This window comes from Bemisia tabaci, chromosome 7, assembly GCF_918797505.1.
Source record: "Bemisia tabaci chromosome 7, PGI_BMITA_v3".
Taxonomy (NCBI): Eukaryota; Metazoa; Arthropoda; class Insecta; order Hemiptera; family Aleyrodidae; genus Bemisia; species Bemisia tabaci.
In genome coordinates this window covers 15314749-15340367 of record NC_092799.1, presented here as the reverse complement: position 1 = coordinate 15340367, position 25619 = coordinate 15314749, and the positions used below count along the sequence as shown (strand labels likewise).

The following is a 25619-nucleotide window of genomic DNA, read 5'->3' as shown; positions in this document are numbered from 1 at the left end:
GGAGCGCCTGCAATTTTTTGTGTATGCAACGCAGACATCCCGAAAACACGAATAGTTGCATCCAGGCTAAGCCACTAAAAAGAGCGGAGCGCCTTTTTCTGGGGTTTTTTCTGACTTTCCACGATTTTCCCTAACTTTTCAAGAACTTGCCGCCCTTGGTCAATTCGGTCTAAGTATCTGAAAATTTCAGGGAAAACACATCAACTCAGTAACTTCAGAATGCTCAATTTTCATTTAAGACAGTCAATTTTCATGAGGGTCATTGAAGTTAGTGCATCTCTTCCAACCTCGACCATGAAAGTGTCCTTAAGTACTTGTCTTTCGACACCAAAAATCTGTTTCTTAGACTAACTTCATCACCACCTGTGCAGTCTTGTTGTGTGTTGATTATTTTCATTTTTTCGAGTTGGTGTGTTTTCGTTCTCGTCGTTCATTTCATGAGTGGGAGGAAATTCGGCATCATTGGAATGGAGATGTTGCATGTGCGAGGAATTTGCGATTTGACTGTTGATTCTTGTGTAAAAGTTCGCGAGAAACACGATGGTGCCACTGGTTTTCTCTGAAATCAACTCCCATGCTCAAAAAAAGTTCTCAAGTTGAGGCCAAAATGGAGGGAATATCCTACGCTAACCTGAGAGTCCACCTCTACATCAAGACAAACTCGTCATGCAAAGATAGGGAGCAAATACATTAGCAGTGATGCCGTGTTTTCAGTCCCGAAATAAAGTGGCAGCCCTGTCAATGTATTTGCTCCATGTATCTTTGCATGGAGGGTTTGTCTTGGCGTAGAGGTGGACTCTCAGGATAGCGTGGGATCTCCCCTCCATTTTGGCCTCAACTTGAGAGCTTTTTTTGAGCTGGGAGTTGATTTCAGAGAAAACCAGTGGCACCGTCGTGTTTCTCGCGAACTTTTACACAAGAATCAACACTCAAATCGGAAATTCCTCACACATGCAACAACTCCATTGCCAAACGATGCTCTTCCTGATGGTAAATTTTCCCGGAGACAGAGGCAACGGCGCATCGGGATAAAATTGCAAAAAGCGTCGAGCGAAAAAGTGAATGAAGCCGCGGCCGGAATCAAGGTCGTGCACTTCACTCTCAACTTCCAACAAAGGCAACGTCAACTCACGTTGCGCCTCAAGCTTGAGCAGACGCACGCCTCACAACCGTCCCTTCCTCTTCTCCCTTTCCTCATTTTTCTCCTTCCTCTTCGCCTTTGTCTATTTCACACCAGCGGCGTCTTTCTCCGCTTTGTTTCGGTTTCCCCGAAAAAAGCTCCCCTCGGGTCATCCCGGACCAGTGGCGAGGCGTGAATGGTCGATTATCGATATTTTCCCATTTGAAACTACGGTAAAGAATCGATTAGTAAGATGCTCGTTGCGAACACCATGTTTATCGATCCTTTTCCATGGGTTTCAATGGCAGATCAATCGATACATCGCAAAGCACGCCACTCCACTTTCCCGGACCTGTTCTTGTGTTCGATCCACGCATTGACTTCCGCTGATCAATTCTGAGTAAAGTTCAATTAGCCGAACTCCCGTGCTAAAGCGACGCCGTAAGAGCCTTTAGACGTTGCCAGATTTACTTTGACCTATCATGAATTTTCGGGTAAATTCGTAAATGTTTTTCTTTTCAAAATTTTCAGAAAATTTGAGTCCAGGATGCCTGCTAAAATTGAATTTTGGATTTTCCGATATTCGAGACGAGATTTCTTCATTTAATTACGCGCGGCTAACGGACTCTCGTTTGATTTAAAAGATTACACACTGATGAATGAATCAAGAGTACTTGTTCTTGTCGATGTTCTTAAGAGTCTGGCACTCAGATCCCGTGATTTTTTCCATGCCCGATTTTTCTGATATGTTCCTGATTTCGATAACATCAAATTTCCTTATACTTTCCGCTTTTTATTGACGGTAGACACTACTAATTATACAAGACACCACTCGTAATTTGACCTAAATTATCTGAAAATTTCAAGAAAAAATAGGCACAATTTTCTTCCAGAATAAATATTTTAAAATAAATATTTTTTAGAGAAAACTTATCGACATTCGAATGCTGATAAGGCGTTTTTCCTTAAAGCGGCAGCGAAGGTCCAGGCGCCACTCAGAACGCACAGAGGCACCCAATTTTAGATATCCTTCACTGTTATCTTCCCTACAAGTTACTTTCGGTCGGGAAAAAGAAGCGTTGACTTCCGACTAACAGTTGCCTCACCCGATTACATTGCTTAGATTGTTGGTACTGCACTACCTACACCATTTCATAACAATAACAGAATATTAAACTCACGACTTTTAGAGAGATCACTCATCAGTTCCGATAAATAGGAGGGAATACTCACCTGAAACAAGCCAAATTATCATGGATTATTTAAATGGTAAAAACAAAGATACTTACAATGGAGAATTTGCACGCAATTTTTTTATTGCTTCATCTGAAAGTGCCTAATGAGCTGAGTTCGCAATATTTTTCATAATTTTTTTCTGACACGGGAAATTGGAGAAAAATTGATTTAAAAGTGAGAAAATGTGCCGCCTTGTGACGTCATCTGGCGGCATTTCCCATTTAAACACATGTATTTTAGCAGAATCGGTTATTTTGTCATATCTCCTCTAATAATTGCTCGATTTATGAATCAAGGGTATCTTCGTGTTCAGTTCACTCAGAGGATTCCACTTAAACAGGAAATTCATCAAATTTCAGACCCTTGCAAATTCTCCATTAGAAGAAAAAGACAGGAAAATCACAGATAGAAGAAAATGAATTATTTCAATAAAACAGAAAAAGGTTGTATTCGGATGGGTGATTTGAAATGAATGTACTAGACTTACATAGCTTTAAGTTGAAGGACCATACACTGGTAAAAATGTCAGTGTGAAATTTTGGACCGGAGTCTATATTTTGCAGCGCCCAAAACCGCGGTTGATATGAATTCGGAGCGGAATCTATTATCCTTCAGGAGAGACTTACACTATTATGGAGTGGAATTTACTCTTTTGGCGGAGTATCATACGCTTTCATGGTGCTAATTTCACTTCTCATTCATATCATTCGGGTTTTCGGGCGCTGTTTAGATTCCGGCACCGCATTTTCCTCGCTTTGAACTTTGAAATTTATACACAAGTTGATTCCTCTCCGGTAGACTCAATCCGTTTTGAGTTGAGGGCAGCGATGTCACTGTCAGTGTCGATGGCTCGTGACCAAAGCGGTCTGTTTCGGCCGACTTGTCTCGTTTTCCGCTCTGATTGCCGCCTCACCTCGATTGAAAATCGACCCGAATCGATTCTATACTTCCTAACGCCCTTCTTTCGACGAAGCAGGATCGATGCCAAAAATCGATACAATCGCACATCCTCATAAGAGGGCATGGAAATGTATCGATCCGGCGCCAGGCGCCGTCTAGCCTGACTCCAGCGTCGCGACGTGAGCCGAATTTCGAGCGCCGCTGACGCCGAAGTTGTCAAATGGGGCCAAAAATTTTAGAATTTTGACCTATGGAAAAGTTTCTTCTAAAAAATTTATGGACGGAGTGGCAGTGTATTTTGAGGATCAATGTGATTTTATGCCACTTTCGAATTAAAGTTCTCGGCAACTTTTTCTTTTTTTCCTTCATATGTAAAACGTGCGAGTCTTAAGGGAAAAAATCACCGTTAGATAAAAACTGAATTTAACAAAAAGGATCCCAGTCATACTTTGGGGGAGGAGAGGTGTGAGTTAAGAGTAGTTTTGAGCTTGACGGCTCTTACATTTTCTCCTGCCATATTTTTTTGGTATGTTGGAGTTTTTTAGCCGACGAGCGTTAAATTCAGCATAAAGCTGATATCTCACTACAGAGGAAAAAGGCTCACACAAGCACAATTTTCCCCCAAAGAGATACGCTATTTGGCGCAACACTAGTAACAACCATTCAGGAAGGCAACTGCAGACGCGTAAGGAGATATCAGCTTTATGCTGAATGGGCCTGTTGCATGCAAGAGATACAGCCGCGCGAATAGACTTTTTAGGGGTTAAATGACACGAAAATTACGATGGTCTCATTAAAAAAGTCTGAAATACACTCCTTACTGCGCAATTTGCGTTGTTAGGAACGCGCTTTTTCAAATTTCCCGCGTCTGGGGGCAGTTTTCTAATCACCGGAAACGAGCAAACGGCGGGCTCGGTGATTTCCGGAAGATGCCGAGTCGTTGTTGTTGTTGTTGTTGTTATTTTTTCCTTCAGTTTGTTTACAAACCCAACGTGATCTCTTATAGTGGTCCATGTACGCTTTATGTGGTAACGAAATCGATCAACTTTTAAATATCCAACGCAATCCTTCTACATTTCATTTCACGATATCACGAGCTCCGATTTTTAGGTTATGTTGTCAGTTTTAGTTGACCGGAAATAGCCGCGAGTTGCCGTTAGAAAACTGCCCCCAGACGCGGGAAATTTGAAAAAGCGCGTTCCTAACAACGCAAATTGCGCAGTAAGGAGTGTATTTCAGACTTTTTTAATGTGACCATCGTAATTTTCGTGTCATTTAACCTCTAAAAAGTCTATTCGCACGGCTGTATCTCTTGCATGCAACAGGCCCATTCAACGCATGTTGGTTGAAAAACTCCAACATACCGGTCTTACGACCCGTGCGTCCACCGCAATTAGTTGGTACATATTATTTTGTCGAGAAAAAAATATTATGGGCGTGAAGATAGAGGCGTTGAACTTCTTTTCTAGCATTGAGTGTTATGACAGATCAGTGAAAATTCTCACTCAAGATAAAAGAAGAAGAGATATTCGGAGAACGCGAGATGCTGTCCCCGCAAAACGATTTGATACATGAGAAGAAGCTCTAAAAAAGAAGCTGCGAAAATTGGCAGAATTAGAAACACAAGCGGGGCTCGAATGACCTTCGCTCTTTAATTTGTGCTGAAACGAGAAACTCAAGCCCTGCTTTTAAAAACGGCGCGGGCGAGAAACAGAAAAGAAAAGACGATGAAACAACAAACCGAAAGAAAAAAATAGGTCGGATAAAATTGCATTTTCTTCACGCCCACGACTGCAGTCCGGAGAACTGTGTTTTAATTTGCATTTCATGAAGCTGAGACTTAATCCGTCCATGTTCCATGAGCCCTGAAGCCCGCAAGGATACTCGCACGCAGAGGCTCATCAGAAGTGGACATGATACGTTTCACTCGAAATGCATACGAGGCAACGCACAGTGGAACAAACTATGAAAGATATGTCGAACACAAAATTTTGGACTGGAACCGCAAATTATAAAGTTTTTCTCGTCACAATATAAATTTTAAGGAGTGCTGCGCGAAGAGATTTTCCGAGAAAACCAATTGAACCACTTTAAACTTGTATGTTTCATATTAACGAAGATCCAAGCTTTTAAAGTTTCAACATCGTGTCCAACCTTTCTAATTGAGTCACTCTACTGTGCGACGCGCTAATGAAAAAGCTGGAACCCGTGGGAAAACCTAGCGGGAAAAAAAGCTTATTAAAACCTTGATATCTTTCTCCGGGCGCGACCGCTCGGGCCTTGGAAAAATCACAATCTTGGACATGGGAATCGCGTATAGGAGAGAGACGGCTGCGCCAAGGTTCGCATTATAGAAAGAGAGAGGGAAAATAGGAGAGGAAGAGGAGGGGAGCGCAACATAGGTGAGTAGAAAATTACTGATTTTCCATTGATAACGATGATTACCCTCCACATATCCTCGCTCAATTGACAAAAGAGCGTGACTTCATTTTCACTTGAGCTCTGAAGGAAATGGCGAGATATGGACAAGAAGGTTTGCTCGAATATAATGAATTTAGTTAAACCATTTCGTCGGAAAGCGATGAAATTCTAACTTCAAGGCTCCTTCGAGACCAGTCTACTGCACGAAATACGTTTGTGGTTGTCGAATATGAGAAATAACCAGATTTGCAGTGTTCCAATTTGGGTAGTAACGAGGATATTGAATTTAAATAGTCCGAAGGAAATTCGATTTAATTGTTTAATACATTTCTGAAAAACTAGGATTTTAGGAAAACGCTCCGAAGGAGTAATGTTAGAAAAATTTGTGTATTTTATCGAGATGTCAAAGCAACTTTCGCCATTCACGCCTCTGCGATTATACAGAGCAGCTTTTGTTACACAATGGGTAATTGTTACAAAAAAGAACAATTTTGCAGGACAGAACAAACAATTTAGAGAAAAATGTCACAAAGGGGAAGAAAAAGGAAAATAATAGAAATCTGTAGGACTCTTATTCAAAGCAATGCTACAATTATTAAAGCGCTGGGTACAGAAGGGGCATTTCTTGGTTGCGAGGTCTTAGAATCTTCGTCAGCGTTTCATCAACTATAATTAACGCAAATCAATGGAATCCGTTAAAATTTTTACTGAATTCTCTCTCCGATTTTACAATGCTGTAAAGTAAAAATTTCAACCAATTCACCCAGTAGTTTCCTCTTTAAAATATAGATTGGCAGTTGAAATTCTAAAACACCGCAACCAGGAAATGCCCTTTCTGTACCCAACGCCTCTATCACTGAAAAAAAAGTATGGTAACATCTACCATAAGTCTACTTGATTTTTTACACAGTGATACTATTTGGTTAAAATAACCAGAATTACGGTAGTATTCATCAAAACTCTGGTGGTACTTACCACAACATGGTAAATACTACACTAGAGTTTAGGGTTTATCAACATACTCGTATATCACTGAGTCAGAGTATGGTAAAACCTATCATATATTTTTTCAGTGATTCTGTAGAAAAAATTTGACGAACGTAGAAAGGTATCGCAAGGATTTCCCAGGCTGCAGACGTTGCATTGGCTGCGATGCTTAATTCCAAACCTAAAACTCGACGCAATGCCATCGAAGACACTCGAGCGGAGTCAAGATGCGCGACAGTGGCGTGGCGTGAATTGCGATAAATCGATTGTTATGCCATTTGAACATATGGTAAAGAATCGATTATTAATGTGTTCGCTGCGAACAACCTGTTTATCGATCCTTTTCCATAGGTTTAAATGGCATAACAATCGATATATCGCAAAGTACGCCACGCCACTGATGCGAGAGGGTCCTCTCGGGGTTTCGCTCCAGTTGCTCCCCGGACGGGAAACGCCCTCCCCCTCCCATTCTTCGCCCACTCCCTCGCCACGGAACCAAACGCATCCTGGAAGTGAAGAATATCACAAAATGAAGACTATCTTCGGGCCAGACGTTTAATAGACGATCGTCTGAGGCCCCCGATACGCTATCACGAAAGGAAGACGCCTGGGAGGGGGGGGGGGGCAAACACCCCCCCCCCCTCCCCCGAAGGGCGGAGGATATCATTCGGGAGCCAAGTGGTACCGGGGCAACGCCTGGCCTCCGACTTTCTTTGTTGACGAGCGGGCTACCAGAACAATGCAGTCATTACGGACCGTGTCAACTAAGCTTTACCATCGGTGTTGAACTGATTGTTCGGGCTGATTGTCTTGCGGTGGACTGATCGCCCGCGCGCGAGGAAAATATCCCTTAGGACTGTTAGTCGTGGAATTTTTCGGGTGAGAAAAGGTCACCGTTCAACAATCGGCCGAACTCTTGGGTCTTTCGTCGGAAAAAAACGGAATGGACCACTAGACAAGGTACGAATTTAAGCATTATGATACATGTTTCTTAACCAGAATTTCACGTAGAACCCGATTCACACTACGAAAATTACCGAAATCAACTCCTAACGAAGATATTAACGTTTTTATTTCACATTGGTTACGAGGACTTTGAACTGCCCGCTGTCAAGAAACTCAAAGCTCTACGTGAGTCAAATCGCGCACTACAACGGTTTCAGCATAAGCTTCTCAATCGAGCAATGTTCATTTTCCACCATGTGTTGTTCAAACTATTAATAATTTGCTATAGCTGAGCCAAACAGTCAAGATTGAAGTTGAGGATTTTTACATCGCAGAGACTGTCATGATAAACATTTAGCAGGCGATGTGAATCACGTAGAGCATTGAGTTTTCATGAGCGGGTGGTTTGAATTCACGCATCAAAAATCATTAAATATCTTCGTCAGGAGTTGATTTTGGTAATTTTCGTTGTGCGTATCGTGTTTTACGTGCAATTTTGATAAAGAAACATGTATCAGAATGCTGAAATTCGTACCTTGTCTAGTGGTCCATTACTTCAATCGATTTTTTTGTGTATTTTCCGAGGGAAATACAGTAATTTAATTTCTGGGGCATAATATCATCAATTGATGTGATATTTTTTGGGTGCTACGATTTATCAATCAGCAGTGACCAGTCGTGACTGATCGTACTCTTTACAATATACAACATCAACTGATGAACTTGCGCCCCATAAAATACATAAAATTTGGTTTGTAGCCGAAGAGCTTCAAATCATTGGCATTTGGTAATGGGAACATTTTTAACTTAATGTTTAAACAACACTCAGGTAGGATAAGACAAGGCATACTCATATTTCAGTCACCATAAGCGTCGCGCCGCCGTTTAAAAGGATGTTGATCCTATCGCCTTGAATGATACAACTATTCGTACTCTATGGACACGCGTGTTGCCTACGAAAAAACGGAAGGCGCTCCGGTCACTCTAGCCCAAACAGCAGTGCACGCAGCAGGGTAAGGCGCGACGCGACGTTACTGATATGGGGCAACCACTAAGACAAAAAGACAGCAAGTTGATTCTTGAAATTAATTAGACAAAAAGATAGACAAAGAAGGCAAATGGAAAAAGAAGGGATGCTATTGGTAGGAGCGGGTGGTTGCAATGTACAAAGGAGGTAAATAATAGACTAAATAACGGCAACCCACGAGGAATCTGTATAGTTAGTCCCTCATTTGTTTCCTTAGTTTGTGACAATCACCCGTTTCAACCAATAGAATCGCTCCATTTTCTCTTTGTCTCCTTTGTCGATCGCTTTGCCTATCTTTGTCATTAAGCAGTCTACAGGAAAGGATATTTTGTCATAATTTTCATACATCACGAAACGATATTACATGCCACCGCCACACTAACGATAAGTCATGTCATTGTGTCGCTGGGAGCGCTGCTCCATATGCTGAAAGGACCAAAGCGCCTTCAATTCCTAGTGCGCAACACGGATGTCCATAGAGCACGAATAGTTGCATGAAGGCGTTATATGTATTACCGATGACATTGTCCTCTGCTCAAATATAATAAGAGCTCCAGAAAGATACAGAGCAAAATGTAAAGATAATTCGCACTTTTTACGGCTGACAAGCATCTCGTGACCGTACAAAACATTTGAATTTTAGAATTGTTTTATCAATAATTCAGCCTTGTTGGCCGATGGCACACTTAATTTTTAGTCATTAATTTTTTTAATGTTTTTGGGCGATGTAGTGGACGCAGATTGGATTTGATGTTCATAGAATATAACTCAAATTCTCCGGAAATCTTTCGACTAAACTCCGACTCAAACAAAAACATTATTTCAACCGACCTTCGAACATGACCCTTCTTCATTCCTGCGCTCTGGTTGAAGCAGTATCTTTCGATCTTTCCGGCCACCTACACTCAGAATCGTGCGAGACGCGACCGCACAAAATTTTGAGGTTATGTTGACCGAACCAACGGCCGGTTTGGAACGCACAAAATCTAAGCCCTACTCCTAGCCGTTACTCCAGTAATCGACTACCAAATACACATATTTACTCCAAACGAAATTGATTCAGCGATCAAAACGAAATCGAAGCCAAAATTTAAAACGGAATAGATTTACGTCTCAACCGACCTTCTAGAATACGGTGTCTTCATCGCTGAGATTTGACGAGGCCAGAATCCGTCGAGATTATCGATCGCACTTAAAAACACTTGAAAACGTTGATAACACTCGAACCGAACCAAACACTACGCTGCCGTCCAGTGGCGTGGCGTTCTTTGCGATATATCGATTGTTATGCCATTTAAACCTGTGGTAACTAATCGATTATTGAGGTGTTCGCTGCGAACACTCAGTTTATCGATCCTTTTCCATAGGTTTAAATGGCATAACAATCGATGTATCGCAAAGCACGCCACGCCACTGCTGCCGTCCACAGTTAAAACACCGTATCTCCATTCAACATTCTTTCAATTATTTCCTGATGAAATACTGTTTCACAAGAACGCTAAGAAATATCCATCCTCCATTTTTTCACCGACTCTGAGATACAATCATCAACTCAATATAAAAAATGAAGCATTGTGGCATTCACGTTTTCCTGAGATAGAGCAGTATGTGTGCGAGAGAAACACAAAATTCGGAATGGAGTTACGGCCCTTCTGCTTTGGAAGACAGTATGAGACCTACGAGCATTAACCGCGCGCTGAAGAAAAAACACTGAGGTTAGGAAAACCGCGCTGGCTCGCAACTCAGCAGAAATCACCTGGAAAACGAAACATCCAGCGAGAAAGAAAGAAAACAAACACCGAAAATAAAAAATAAAAACAACAAAGCGCCCACACAACTGGTTTTGCGCGAGGCTGACCGCAAAACAGGTATTTAATTCGTCCGACGAAAAAGAATCAATTAAGGAGCATCGAGGGGAGGGGAAGGGGGGTTTACGAGCTTCCCGGCGGATTTTTCCAGATTCCGAGCTGAAATTTGGGAGCGGAGAAATTAGCAACGGCAAGAGCATCCGAATACTGAATCAGTTCCGAGGCGAGAAAAATAAAAGTGGGCTGTTTGCGGCTCATTGTTGTGCGTCAAGCACCAGCACACAACAAACACGAAAGCTGCCAAAGTTCAACGACGAGACAGATGACTGATATGCGGGTTGAACGAGCGCCGACTTTCCGCCCACTTTCCTCGGTGAAAAACGGAGTGCGGAAAAAAGATACGCGACACGATTATGTGCTGCCGTGCTACGGAAGAACGCCGTATGAGCCATCAGGCGTTGCCGGATTTCCTTCGACAAAGCACGAATATGCAGGAACATTTGTGAATATTTAGAGTCCCTTTATACTGAGAGTCAAGAAAACACCCTCCATAGAGTCACAAACGGGAATGAAGATTACAGAAATTGAACGTTTTTCGTAATCTTTGATCGGGTCATTCTCAAACTCCTTTCTCCGTTCCTTCTCTCATTCCGTTTGTTCCTTGCCGAATCCGTAATTTCCTGGTCCATTCCAGATTATAGTCTTTGCAATCGGTGAAAATGTAATCTTTATTCCCGTTTGTGACACTGCGAAGGCCTAAAATACGGGAACCAATCAGAAATGGATTCACATTGTCTTGACTCTCAGTATAAAGGGACTCTATGAATATTTATCCTCCGATTTTTCAGAGGATTTCGTTTGTAATTCGATCTGTAAGGTCTGAGAATTTCGAGGTAAAATTTTCGTAACTTTCTTCGAAAATAAATATTTTCTGAGAGGAAATTTGGCAACATTCGAATGCCCATACGGCGTTTTTCCTTAGCACGGTAGTATAGAGGCCGGGTGCCGCGCCAGTTTCCGAGTAGTCAAATTGACGGCAACAGCAGGATCGTAGGTGAGGAACTGTCATTTATTAGGGTGGATCTTCGACATTTTGGAGTGCGATTCTTTAGTAAATCGATCAATGGAAATTTCATGATTTTAGAACGATTTTTACCCATTTTGAAGAGCACGGTTTGCGCTCAAAGCGGTCATCTTCTTGAATGCGAAGATTCTCTGATCTTCAGGGATGTTCCCTGATTTTGTAGGTTTTCACGGGCTATCTGTCCTAGCTCAACAGTTGCAATTTCGTAGATTCGAATTCATTGTTTTTTTAAAATGCAAATTTGTACTAAATTTATTAGAGTAAGTTTTGACAAACTGATAAGTGTTGCGTCCTTGCTTCGAGTCGTTTGCTGAAAAGGTCGCAATGCTCGCAAAATTCAGGAAACCACTCAATAGCGCAACGCGAAGACTCCAATTTTTACCTCCAATTTGAGGCGTGAAAAATCGGGATTCCTTCCGCCCTCTAGGAAATTTCCTTGGAGCCTCAAAATCTAGTCCTGCTCAACAAAAATATCTCTACTAAAATATTTACCTTCGTGGACTAATTGGGTGAAGAACTGAGCAACCTTCTTAGATTCGAAAATTTTCCTAAAACCCCGACTTTCCTAAGTTTTTCTGAACCAGACGGGAGCATATTTTTTAATTTATCTTCTTTTCAAAACAAAAAAAACAAAAAATTAGGCGCGCAGGCTCTTAAATTTGAAAAAGTTAAATATATTTTGACTAAAAGAACAAATCTCAAGTTTCCGCTGCAAAATGCCCTGTCTTTTCAGGGTTGAGCAAAATTATCCGACTTCTAAGAACTTGACTTCCTACGGTCCCTTTCCCCGTGAGCAGTGGCATACACTGGAAAAAAAAACACATTGGATCTAGAGTCCAGACTCTTGAAAACATTGACAAGAAAAAAGTCTCTTGATTCAATCAGATTTAAGCTTAAATCAAAAGGAAATCCGCTGAAATTAAGAAGCTTGGTTCTTGATTTAAGCTTAAATCTGATTGAATCAACGGTATTTTTTCTTGTCGATGTTTTTAAGAGTCTGGACTCTAGATCCAATGTGTTTTTTTCCAGTGTACTAAAAATTTTGTAAAAAGTTTCTTCCGCTTTTTTTGCGTGCAAACACATTTGTTCCACCGATGAAGGCTCATTCAGCGTTGCACCGGCAAGGTCGCTTTCGACGAGTCCTTTACAAACTACAAACGACGCGACGGCGGCAAACGATGTGACAGCTGTTTGTTTACAAGTGCGGCGCGGCGTGGCACACCGCTATACGCTGATTGTATTTGTCAGCCATCAAGCAGAACGAAAGCAGTGAGTCAAGGAGGTTCAAACACGACCGCCTGCGAGTACGACGAGAATTGGTGAATCTGATTATGTCTAGACCTCCTTTCAGTCGCTTTGAATAGATTCGTTCAGAAAAATAGAGGAAAAAATAGATTCCTTTGAGGTTGATCGAAGCGCCTTATTAGAGGGTATAGAGGGAGCTTTTTCCTTTCAGGATGATAAATTTTCTTAGATTTTAAAACCCCATGCCGCGCTAAGGAGGAACGTCGTACAAACATCCAAGTACCAGATTTTCTCCTTTAAAAAATTGATACTTGTGGAGAGTCATGTGTATATTTCTTTGACATTTTCAGTCACCGCAGATCAAAGCACGAACAAAATTTTCTGAGAAATCGGCAGAAAAATGCGTACGGAGTACAAACTTTCCTGAAATCCGTGATTTTTCTGCGGAAATTTGGCAACTTTTGGAAACTCACACGGCATTCTTCCATTCTTCATCAGCGTATTCCACCTTCTCAGGGAGTCTACAGATGCCAGAAAATTCAATTACTGCAATTTTTTGCGGTTATTTAAAATAAAAAAAGGCCTTACAGAAAAAAAGGAGGAAAAAAAATGTATCCTACCTATGCCTTCCTTTGGTGATACAGTCTATTTGGATACATATCGACTCTTCACCAAGGTGTCTACTAAAACAGGCTGACCAAAAATCAGTACTTTTACAGTACTTTTTCAGTACATTCCCACGAAAGTCCAACCTTCTCAAAAGAAAAATTCATTACTTCTCCAGTACCTTCAATTGACGAAATTCTAACAATTTCAATTATTTGGATTTCTTACTCAAATTGCGACAAAAATGACAAAAAATTTAAAAAAAAAAAAAAAATCCGGACCTCCTTGAGGTATTTCCGAACTTTTGCAGTATTTCCGGACCGCCCTCAAGAAATCAGTACTATTTCCGGACTTTCCGGAAATTCCGGACTTGTAGGCACCCTGCTCACGTGTATTTCGTGCATTAAAAACTGAGTTACCACCTCGAAGAAATCACCAGTGGGTGGCAACGTGAGCTCCAAGTGTCGGTCGTTCACGTACGCGAAGTATTTTTCTTGACAAGATAAAAACCGCGTTTGACGAATTACAAGCTTGCGGCGGTAAATCCGGACAAGATACAACTTAACTCGACTCTAAAACGGGGAAAAAATCAATGTGCGAGGAAGACGGATAGCGAGCAGGGACGTAAGACGACCGACACGCCTACCTTCCAGTCGGGCTGTCAAGTCCTTAGTCCCAGACGGATAGCGTTCTTCGGATGTCGCGCCGTGCAGGACGGGGGTCGGCAACCTTTGCTACACGAGTTCATCCGCGACCTCCTTGACCGCGCCGTCAGATTTCACTAAAATGTAACATTCTAATCATCCAACGGAAGAGGGAACCTTGAGGCTGCATTAATGTACTTCTTTCTTTAACTCTTTTCCTTAAAGACGCTCACTGGAAAAAAAAAAAAAAACACATTGGATCTGGAGTCCAGACGATTAAAAACATCGACAAGAAAAAGTACTCTTGATTCAATCAGAATCTAGCTTAAATCAAGAACCAAGCCTCTTAATTTAAGCGGTTTTCGTTTCGATTCAAACAAAAATCCGATTGAATCAAGAGTATTTTTGCTTGTCGATGTTTTCAAGAGTCTGGACCCTAGATCCAATATGTTTTTTTTTTTTTTCCAGTGCTCCATAAGGTTTACATTGTTATTAGGAAGTTTTCAGAGGGCATACAATAAAACGTCGTTAAAAGGACCATTTTTGCGAATCTCTGGTAGAATGGACCAGCAGACAAGGTGCAAATTTACATGTAAGCATTCTGATACATGTATCTTGACCAGTATTTTACGTAATGCGATTTGGGCGAAGAAAATTACTGAAATCAACTCCTTATCAAGGTATTAGAAATTTGAATTCCTAGCTCACAAGAAAGGCAATGGTCTATTTGAATCAAACCGCGCACTTAAACGGTTTTAGTAGGTTTCTTAATCAAGCAATGTATCTTCCGCTATTTGTGATGTTCAAAGTGTTAACAGCTTGCAACAGCTGAGTCAAAATACCACTACTGACGTGCCGTGCTTTGCGAAATATCGATAGATCTGTCATTTAAACCTATGGAAAAGGATCGATAAACAGGGTGTTCGCAGCCAACTCTTGATAATGGATTCTGCACCATAGCTTCAAATGAAAAAAATATCGATAATCGATCATTTACGCCACGCCACTGAAAAACACCGAGATTCGGATTGCCTTTTCATATAGAGGCTGGGAGGTTGCGGTGACGTTTAGTGCGCAATTTGACTCACGTAAATTTTTTTTTTTTCATGAGCGGGGGATTTGAATTTACGCGACAAGAAACATTAAATATATTGATTAGGAGATAATTGTAGTAATCTTTGTTGCGCGAATCGTGTTTAGAGTGAAATGCTGATTTAATAGAAACATGTATTGGTATATGCTTGAATTCGTACCTTGTCTACCGGTCCATTTTGCGGGATATAACTTCGGGGATGAATCCTTGCTAGGGACTACAAACATTTCCAACTGCAAAAATTACCTCTCAATATTAGTGAAAATAATACGGATTTTGCAAATTTTAAAGCAGGTCCGCATCTATTTTAAAGCATTTGTCACACTGGGGAAAAAAAAACACATTGGATCTAGAGTCCAGACTCTTGAAAACATTGACAAGAAAAAGGACTCTTGATTCAATCAGTTTTAAGCTTAAATCAAAAGGAAATCCGCTCAAATTAAGAGACTTGGTTCTTGATTTAAGCTTAAATCTGATTGAATCAAGAGTACTTTTTCTTGTCGATGTTTTTAAGAGTCTGGACTCTAGATCCAATGTTTTTTTTCCAGTGCAATTAATTTCATTGATTAAGTTACTGAAGCAAGGATAAGGATGAAATTTTAAATTCTTGATCCAACCCGACCCCCTCCCCCCATTCCTGGATTTAAAGGCTAAAAATAGCGGTCAAGGTCAAATCCGGTTAAGTGCCAGAGATTTAGATCTGAGATTTCATCGGCGAGTAATGAATTGAGTTGAGCGGAAGGGGGGAAGCCGCTGCGACGTTGGGCGGACTGAAATTCAGTTCAAGAACAACAGTTAACCTGCATTACTCGCAATTAACGCGGGTTGTCTTGCACGCAGATCGTTACCGCGTTACCTGCGTGAGCGCCAAATTAACTGCGTCATTCATCATTCTGGTCCAGTAACTCTGACACCTCCCGGAGACGCCAGCGACAAGTTCGGCGAGCTTGCGAGAGCCCCTTTTTCAACTTTCGTGCGGTGGCGATCCTCGTGAGTTGGCAAAACTCTTCAATTTACTACCAAGAAACACTGAAAAAACACATTGGATCTAGAGTCCAGACTCTTGGAAACATTGACAAGAAAAAGGACTCTTGATTCAATCAGATTTAAGCTTAAATCAAAAGGAAATCCGCTCAAATTAAGAGGCTTGGTTCTTGCTTTAAGCTTAAATCTGATTGAATCAAGAGTATTTTTTCTTGTCGATGTTTTTAAGAGTCTGAACTCTAGATACAATGTGTTTTTTTTTTCCACCAGTGTAAGGAAAAATGTCGTATGAACCTTTAGACGTTGCCAAAATTCTCCCAAATAACTTGGCTGTTTTTAGAGAAAGCCATACATATTTTTCATTGGAAATTTTAGATAGGTACGCCCGATAAAATTGCGAACAATATTTCCTGAACATTTGAAAGAAAAATAGTCACAAGTTTTCTAGAATATACGTATTTTATCGAGAAAAAATTGGCAACATTTGAGGGCTAATGCGGCGTTTGTACTAAACACGGTGGTAAAGAAGTAATGATATTGAAAAAGCAATTTCCAACACTCTTTTAAAAATATGTTGAAAATTATACTTTAAGAAACCCTCTTAGGATATTTTTTAAAGTAGATAAAATTCATATCCGGTTAAATGCGCGTAAAACAAGTCTTTCAAAAAGGATAATTTTTTGGGAGCTTTCCAGCACTTTTCAATATAACAGTTGGGGCAAATTAATTTGATAGAAATACATTAATGAATAGAGAGGTACAAAATTCAAGTTGATAATATACAATAGTGGGTAGAGAGATAAATAAAATCGTGAGCCGAATAATTCGAATGTCAGTACGGCGTTTTCCCCCAACATTTCAGTACTGATATCCGAGCATAAGACGATGATATCGGTTATAACGCCTTGATACAACTATTCGCACTCTATGGACATCCGTGTTGCGTACTAAAAATTTAAGGAGCTCTGGTCATTCTAGCCCATATACATGAAGTGCTCGCAGCGACACGGTGTCACGACTTAGGGTGGCGGTAGGATGTAGTACCCTGGATATGTGAAGAAGGGTGGCAAAATTTCATGAAAAAAATAAAAAAAAAATCTAGAAATTTAACGTGAAATATTTCATGAAATTTCAGAAATTGATGAAAGGTATTGAAAAATACCGGCTCCTTTTCGTGTTTCGCAAAATGTAAAAAATGTGACTTTCTTATATTTTTGTGTGTTTGAGTGCAGATTGCATACTCTAGCCCTTGAAAAATGTGAAATATTTCACAACCTCGTAAAATTTCATGAAACATTTCACTGAAGTTTCCAATCTTTCATTTCTTTCTTACACGTTTCATGCAACCCTGATGTGAAGTGCTGGTGCGAAAACGCCGTTTTCTATCCTTTTGCTGTGGAAAGTAATTTTGCCACAAATTCATAGCAGCGCGCCACACACAGTTGTGTGTACTGCTTCACGGCCTACAGAGACAAAAGTTCCTTCAATTTTGTCATATGCAACACGCACGTCCATAGAGTACGAATAGTTGTATCTATCAAGGCGTTTTTATCAAACAAATTGAATGCGTTGCTTACGCTGACTGAGATTAGCATAAGAAGGCTCGTCCCGTCTTGTTCTACCTAGGTGTCGTTTAAAAAATAAAATTATAAAATGTGCACATTTAAAAATGCTAATATTTGAACTTGGTTTATTTATTTGCTGTTATTTGGTTAAAGAACAATATTAATCGATCTTTTTTTTTCATTTTATGGGGCGCAATTTCATCAGCAGCGTGTCTACTACAGCAGGCTAGCCAAAAAGTACTTTTACACTACTTTTTCAGTAAGTTCCCAAGAAATTTAGTATCTCCTCATCAGAAAAATTCAGTACTTTTTCAGTACATCCATTTGACAAAATTCGAAAACTTTCAAAAATTTGAATTTCTCGCTTAAATTGCGACAAAAACGACAAAAGATGAACAAAATCCCGGACCTTCTCGCGGAATTTCCGCACTTTTTCAGTACTTCCGGACCGCTCTTTGTTTTGACAGGCTCTTTCTATATCGAACTACGTATATGACAAAAAATGAAAATTTAGGGAGCCCGAGCGCTGAAATAAATTATGATGATAGACGCGTTCGGGCTTCAACATCCGGGGATTCGTCTGACGATGACCGGAGGCTGAGAATGTGACGTCATCGGACGTCACCCAAGGATTGATTGACGGATTATAACGAGGACACCTCGTCTTTCAGACTCGGCTATTGTCCGCCGAGGAGCTTGTTAGCCGGGAAGAATACGCTTTGTCGAGGAGTCATCGGGCACGCTTCAAATTGCCTCCTTTCGATTTTTCGAGGTGGGCGATGCGATGGCCGAGGACCTCTCGACGACGCACAGTGGATCTAGTCAATACGAGAGGTGGGACAAAATTTGGAAACTTCAAACGCTTATAACTCCGTTCGAACAAAACTTCGAGGTTCTAAAAGTGGTTTCATTGGTTTCCGCGTGAAATTTTCTTCTGAATCAGTGTTCGAAACTCATAGGCGCCAACGCGCCAAATGCGCCTAAAAAATGAAGGCTCTGCGCCAACGTGGCCCCTAAAAACTTCCCCCTAAAAATCTGGATTTCTACAGGAAGTCACAAAAAGAAAGAAAGACAAATCTATTTGAATTGAGAAAACTCAGAATTTTCAGCACTACAAGTGAAAGCTTGCTTTTTCTATTCTTCACGATTTCATTCCGAGTGCTTTTGTCTTCCCCAAGTTACAGCTACTTATTAGTTCTGTTACGAAAACATCTTGCGTCTAACTTTTCACTAAATGCGCCGTAATCTATAGGCAAAAAGTCAATTTGGCCCCTAAAAATTCTTCAATGGCGCCTAAAAACCGGGCTCGATGCGCCACATGGCTCCTAAAACTCAAAGGTGAGTTTCGAACACTGTTCTGAATGCACCCCTTGAAATTTAAAATATGACAAACATCAACATTTCAATGTCTGACCTCTCAAATTGAATCGGTCCACTGTGCGACGTCGAAGCGACGAGCTTGTTCGAACAACGAGCTCCGTTATCATTTTTGGAGCGAGCTGCTCCTGGCGCTGAAGAGAATCTTCACGGTCAGCCAAGGAGCTACTGCCGTCCCACCCGGTATCTAGGGTACGCTCAGATATAGAGAGGGTACGGAAATTGGGGGGTCCATGTCTGATCGACATTATTGCCTTGCTTGAGAAGAACGCCGTCTGGGCCTTCAAGCTTTACCTTTCCCTTGACAAAATACGAATTTTTAGGAAAATTCGTTAATATTTTACTTTCAATTTTTCAGAGGATTTCATTCGCTAGGTAGTCTTAAGTCTCTAAATTTTTCAAGGAAAAATACTCACCCATTTTCCTCCAAAATAAATATTTCATAACGAGGAATCCGGCACCCTTCGAATTTATGTACATACGACGTTATTCCTCACTAGAAAAAAAAAACACATTGGATCTAGAGTTCAGACTCTTAAAAACATCGGCAAGAAAAAATACTCTTGATTCAATCGGATTTTTGCTTGAATCAAGAACCAAGCCTCTTAATTTGAGCGGATTTCCTTTTGATTCAAGCAAAAATCCGATTGAATCAAGAGTATTGTTTCTTGTCAATGTTTTCAAGACTCTGGACTCTAGATCCAATGTGGTTTTTTTTTTCCAGTGCTTAGCGCGGTAGACCAGTGGAGGGGGGGGGGGGTGTCTGAGGAATCGTGCGGGGGAGGGGGGGGGGGTTGGCGCCCTCCGGGGACCGAAGGGGGCCGGTGGAAGGGCGCTAAGACCGTCTTCTCGGTGGGACAACCGCGAAAATGGCCGGCCTCAAGCACTGTTTCCCGCGCGTTGTGCAATCCTGTGCCAATCCTAATTGAATTGCTAATTCCAGTCGAAATAACTCATCCTGGAGACGCCGCCGCCTCCGCGGTGGCTGGCCGCTCGCGCAAGTGCTATCGATTTCCGCAGGTCGGGGCAACTGGAAAGGGGGGGGGGGGGTGCAGCTGTTTTCCTACAAATTGCATTAGACGTATGGGAGATCCAACAACACAGACTCCAGAAGATCGCCCTTGAAATTTCACGTTAAATTTCGGGAGGAGAGTCAATGAAATTTCAAGAGGGTCCATAAATGGACCGAGTTTAACGGAAAGGAACCAAGCCACATAAGCTATTGCCGAATTTAACTGGGCAATCAAATTTTTTACAGGAGATTTTTGTGCGGATTCCTTTGAAATTTTTGGGAAATTTGCTTTACACTATGGATAATTTTCACTGAGAGAACAAAAATCCGCACAACCGTTTTCATGTAAAAAATTGAATTGCTCAATTAAATTTGGCAATAGCTGATGTGGCTTGGTTCCTCTCTGTTTAACGCTGTCCAAATCTCACTGTTTTGAAATTTTACGGGAAAATTTCAGGACATAGCCTTAGAATTGAACCGCAATTTTTAAAAAAAAAAAAATGTGAAATTTTCTATTTCATCAGCTCCAAGAGTGGATCTTCGTTGAAAACTTACGGATGCAAGATAACAATTTCGGGATAGTTTCAAAACTCCTTGCCTCAGGAGAAAAATTCTGACTAAAAGTACTAATTTGCTGTGAGTTGTCTCCACTAATCTTAAGACCCCCCCAGTCCTTGACGATGTGTGCAAAACTTCTCTGATATTACGATAAATAAAAAAAAAAAAAAAAATCTGACTATAAATCGATGGTGTGAGTCGGCAGTCATATAACTCGGTTTGCGATGTTGCAGACTTCCTGCCATATGCGCTATATTTTTAAACGGAAAACTACTCGACGGCTATTCTTTAAAACTGCCGTGATTTTTCTTATCTCTGCGAAGAAAATTCAGCAAAAAATTCAAGGAATGATGTCAATTTGTTCTCCTTTAAAAAAATAACATAGAGGCGGAGATATTCAGACACCGCAAACGAGATATGTGATCGCGGACTTGCGCCGTCGAAACGTCGAAAGTAGTTAAGTTTCCACACAAAAAATACTTAACTGCTTGCAAGGGCAGCTTGAAAGGAAAAATCCCGCAGGAAGTATCCTCGCATACGATGGTGAAACTGCAGAAATGCATGCCTCGGTTTCCGGCATTGCAGACTTCCTGCCGTACTTAATTTTCCACTTGGAAAACTACTGAACGTCATTTCTCGAAAACTTCCCTGATTTTTCTTCTCAATGTGAAGAATACGTATCGAAAATTTCAATCTATGATGTTGACTAACAATCAGTATTCTTTTAGAAAATAAAATAGGAGTGGAAATTTTGAAACATCACAACCGAGGTACGCATTTTTGCAATTTCATCGTCAATATTTTTTCAACTTAATGCCCTGATTTTCTACCTGACTGACCTGAGTTGACCACGATTGGCGCACTCAACATCAGTGGCGATTCGTGAGAGTTGGCAATACTGTTTTTCCTCCATTTAAATGTAAACAAAACAATCGATTCTTGGAAAGGCAGCTTGCCTAAACTCAAATCGATATTTTTAATGGATTTAGATAGAAGAAATACAGAGTTGCCAACTTGCAAAATCGCATACGGAGCTAGGAGCTACATCACGGTCTCCATGCTAAACAACTCAATATGAACCGCTTTAAACTAGCTTAGCCAAAAAATCCCTAACTGTCCGCCAAAATTCCATGATTTTTTAGAACAGAGCAAAAATAGTGAGTACATAACCGAGAGAAACGACAGTGTGTGATGTAAGGTGGCTAAAATCTAGGAGCTTGGATAAGTGCTTCAAAAGAGCAAACGATGGAAAATCAAAAAAACAGGTGGAAAGGGGAAGAAGAGAAAATTGCATGAGAATTTGACTCACGGTAAAGCAGCCCAATTTTTAGAAATTGAGAGACCGCCCGGAGATGAACTGCGGCTTGATGACCTTTTCGGTGTCGGAGGAGTCATAAGGTTGTCCATAGTGGACCAGGCGCTCAAACTCCGGCTCTGTTTTTGTGAAAAAAGAACCCATCAGATTTGCGACTGAATTGATACAAAAATGACAGATTGACTGCCAGGATGACACTCAAAGTGCGGTACAATGCGTGGGTGATGGACGAATGAAGAACAAAACAAAAGCGCTGGCACAGAGTGGAGGCCAAAAGATGTGGTCAAAGAGACAAGCAATAAGCTGCAAATGGCGAGAGGTATACGAACAAATGGCCACAATTAAGTTCAAAAGCAAATCGAGTATTTCAACTAAGCCAGCCGTACGATGAACGCCTGCACTGGAAATAGGTTCAAATCGAGTGAAGACTGTTGAAAACAAGTGACTACATTTTACAGTGCGGAACCACAATTTCTGGCTCAGTTCAGAAACAACATAGGTGCCATTGGTTTTTCTATGCAAATAGGTGCTTCCATGAATGATTGGATGCTTGGTGCTTCCAGAAATTACAGTTCCTCATTGCAAAACGACCTCCTATGTGTTTCCACAAACATAAATAGCTGATAGCGTATGTATGAGTGAATGGCAATCTTGAGGGATTTTTGTGCTGATACGCAGGAATGAATAATGGGAAAGAAGATTTCCACCATTTCAATAGTGTAGTACCTAAATTGGAACCATTTACCAACTCACAAAAGGGCCCAAATGTCAAAAACTATACAGCCCTGGTTTCCGTCATCTATACCACTTCTAAGGCGCATAAGCTTTTGGTGCTTTGGTAAATAATTGGTAATAAAGGGAGTAAAGGGTAAATATTTGGTAATAATTGGATATAAAGGGAGCTTCAGTAACTAACGAGCACAGATGCAGCAAGTGTAAAAGCACATGGAATTGAAGGTGAAGGTTAGGGACACAGCAGAAGTTTTTAGTTGATTCACACTTCTGCTTTTTTTAAATCTTTTCATAAAATTTAACTGCTTCGGTTATATCTTGCCAAGATGTTACCGCAAAGAAGTGCGTAAGTGTTGTTTCATTTAATTTTCATATTTTTTTCTTATTGGTTAGATTATAGCAATCTACTTATAGATATGTATATTCTGTTGACATCATTGGACAAGAAACATCTTAATTGTGCATGACCGTTGGCAAATTAAAACGAGAGGAAAGTAACTCAGCATTCCAGGTTCTTTAGCAGCAATTACTATAGCAGTAAATCATGAGGGGCGAATTGGTGATGTTGAATAAGTGTTGCGCCAATATGTGATAACATGATTTTGAAATAAGGAATATATCTCAACCTTGTATGGGGGAGCGACAAACATATAAGTACCAAATAGATAAAGGAGTAGGATATGAGGATATAAAACCGATGCTATACAAATAATACATAATACAGGTGCCATTATGCAGAACTGATACATGTTGATGGTTCTTCCTTTTCACATCAATATCGATCAGTGAGGCTACTGGGAGCAATACCAAAAAAGACCCTATTAAAAACAATAACATTTGTTAGACCATTAACCTGACAATAGGTGTAGGACACAGGAAGATGTGATGTTTGTGGTCAAAACATGGAAAAAGCTGATGGAACCACGACAAACTGATCAATTTATGCAAGAATACAAATGTAAACAAAATTGGTGGCTGTCAATGGGGGGTTGATTAGTCGAAGCTATAGTCTTGTGGTGCAATGTTTGGACATACAACAACCTGAGCTGATGCAAAAAACGTCAGGAGCTGAAAATTAGAAAGACATGAATATATGATGGAGGAGAGTCCTAAAAAGCTACAAAAGCTACGCATCTCACAGACAAGAGGTTAATTCCAAGGAAGAGCTGCGTAAACAAAACAAGGAACCGATTCTAAACATATAATTGAGAGATAAGAGTTCGATCAAAAGCAAATCGGTAAGTTAGATGAACTTCGGAACTCAAGAGAAACGCAAAACCTGAGGAGCAAAGACAGAATCCTGGTGAATTATTATAAGATTTGAAAGAACAAACAAATTTAACCTGTGCTTTCTTGAAAATGTCACACGTCATTCTCGTAAGTGAAAAAACACAGGATCATGAAGAATACAGTGCGAGAAATCAGTTGATTAAAACACAGACAGTAGTCAACAAATATAAAGTGTCGAGTCGTCAAAAGTTTGAAGTAGTTTAGAAATGGTAATGAGGTTCGCGAGACAGGAACAGGCATCAAAGGCAGAATTGAGCAAAACAAAAAGCTCATAAAATGTTGACCTACCTAGTATCCAAGGTTGAACTAGTTTTCAGTAAAGCCATTGGCGTTCATTTTTGGTGAAAATGTCAACTAAACACTAAACCGTACAAGAATACACTAATGATAACACATTCTTATCTAATCAACGAATTATCACAATTTTCCACACAGTGACACTAGAAAAACAACAGAGAGACAGTGCTGACATCTTGAAAGCTGCCATGACAGTTTACATTGAACTTTCCAGTCTGCCACGGACAGAAGCGCCAAAATAATTATTGAGTATTAGCGAGGCGTGTGTATATCCTTGGTAGTTTCCAAAATTTTCATTCATGATGCACGTCATGGCTTTGGCAGACTTCAAGAAAAAATGACAATGTCAGGCTCCATGAAGTAAATGCAGAAGAAACAAATTACGCGGGAAATTATTTCCCGCGCTCAAGAACTTTCAAACTTTCCAACTCTTCCCTCCGCCCCCCCTCCCCCATACGGAACAATGTGTGAATATTTTCCTGCTATGCGCAAGGTCGCAATCCAAAGCTATTATTTACACAATGATTAAATTATATGCGAGCATAGATCTGCGTTCGTTGCTATTCACTCAATACTCGATTAATTCATTGGATACAGGAGACCAATATTATCTAACACCCTTCTCCTCTCATACCAAAATAAATCAGTGAAAGGCTAGAAAATCTAATCAGCATTCTGTATTCAGGAAAGACGCCGTATGAACTTTCGAGAGTTGCCAGATTTTCTTCGATAAAATGTTTAATTTTGAGGAAAGTTATGGATATTTTTCCTTGAAATTTTCAGGAACTTCAGGTGAAATTTCGAACAAAATTATCTGAAAAAATGGAGGAAAAATATTTACAAATTTTCCCAAAAGTTCGTGATTTACTAAAGGAAATTTGGCAACGCCTGAAGGTTCTTACGGCATTTTTCCGTAGCACGGCAGGCTTATCAGCATGAAGTGACCGAGTTAAAAAAAGAACGCCCACAGTCGCTTTTTGGAAAAAACTAAGTTGAAAGTATTTTTACACTTTAATTGCGAATTTTCTTTTGTCAAAAGTTCAAAGTCGAGCGAATGGACTTCGAGAAAAAAAATAATCGTTAAACTTTGTCCTTAACATTGAGACTTATTAGTGAGAAACAAAATATCAAACTTCTTCTTCTCAATTGAATAGGTACTTGATTCTTTCCTGCTGAATGCGGCCCATATCCCTCATGTACCAAAAGGTGTTAGCAGGAAACTCCATACCTACCTTGGTTTACATAGTCTGAAGATTAACGATGTTACAAAATTCAGATCCCACTTTTAGCATTTAATTGACTGTTATTGAAAGAAAATCACAAATTGTAGCAGGGTTATTGTAGAGCACCTTTAAATTTATTCTAAGTAAGTA

The 25619-nt window shown here is 40.5% G+C and overlaps 1 protein-coding gene across 4 annotated transcripts in view; it reads right to left on the bottom strand.

Moving 5' to 3' along the window:
- Positions 1–24433, bottom strand: part of Dmtn (transmembrane and coiled-coil domain 2 protein Dmtn) — a 198103-nt gene extending 173670 nt beyond the window's left edge. Inside the window, exons 1-2 of one of the 4 annotated variants that reach the window (XM_019043765.2) lie at positions 24238–24431; positions 21922–22046 (exon numbers count right to left, since the gene is read on the bottom strand). In XM_019043765.2, coding sequence (XP_018899310.1) covers positions 21922–22019 — 98 coding nt within the window. In that variant the 5' untranslated portion in view covers positions 22020–22046; positions 24238–24431. Of the gene's footprint in view, positions 1–9467; positions 9711–9758; positions 9900–21921; positions 22047–24237 lie in introns of those variants that run through there. The other 3 variants (XM_019043766.2, XM_019043770.2, XM_019043768.2) reach the window with 3 other exon arrangements.
- Between the last annotated feature and the right edge of the window lie 1186 nt (positions 24434–25619).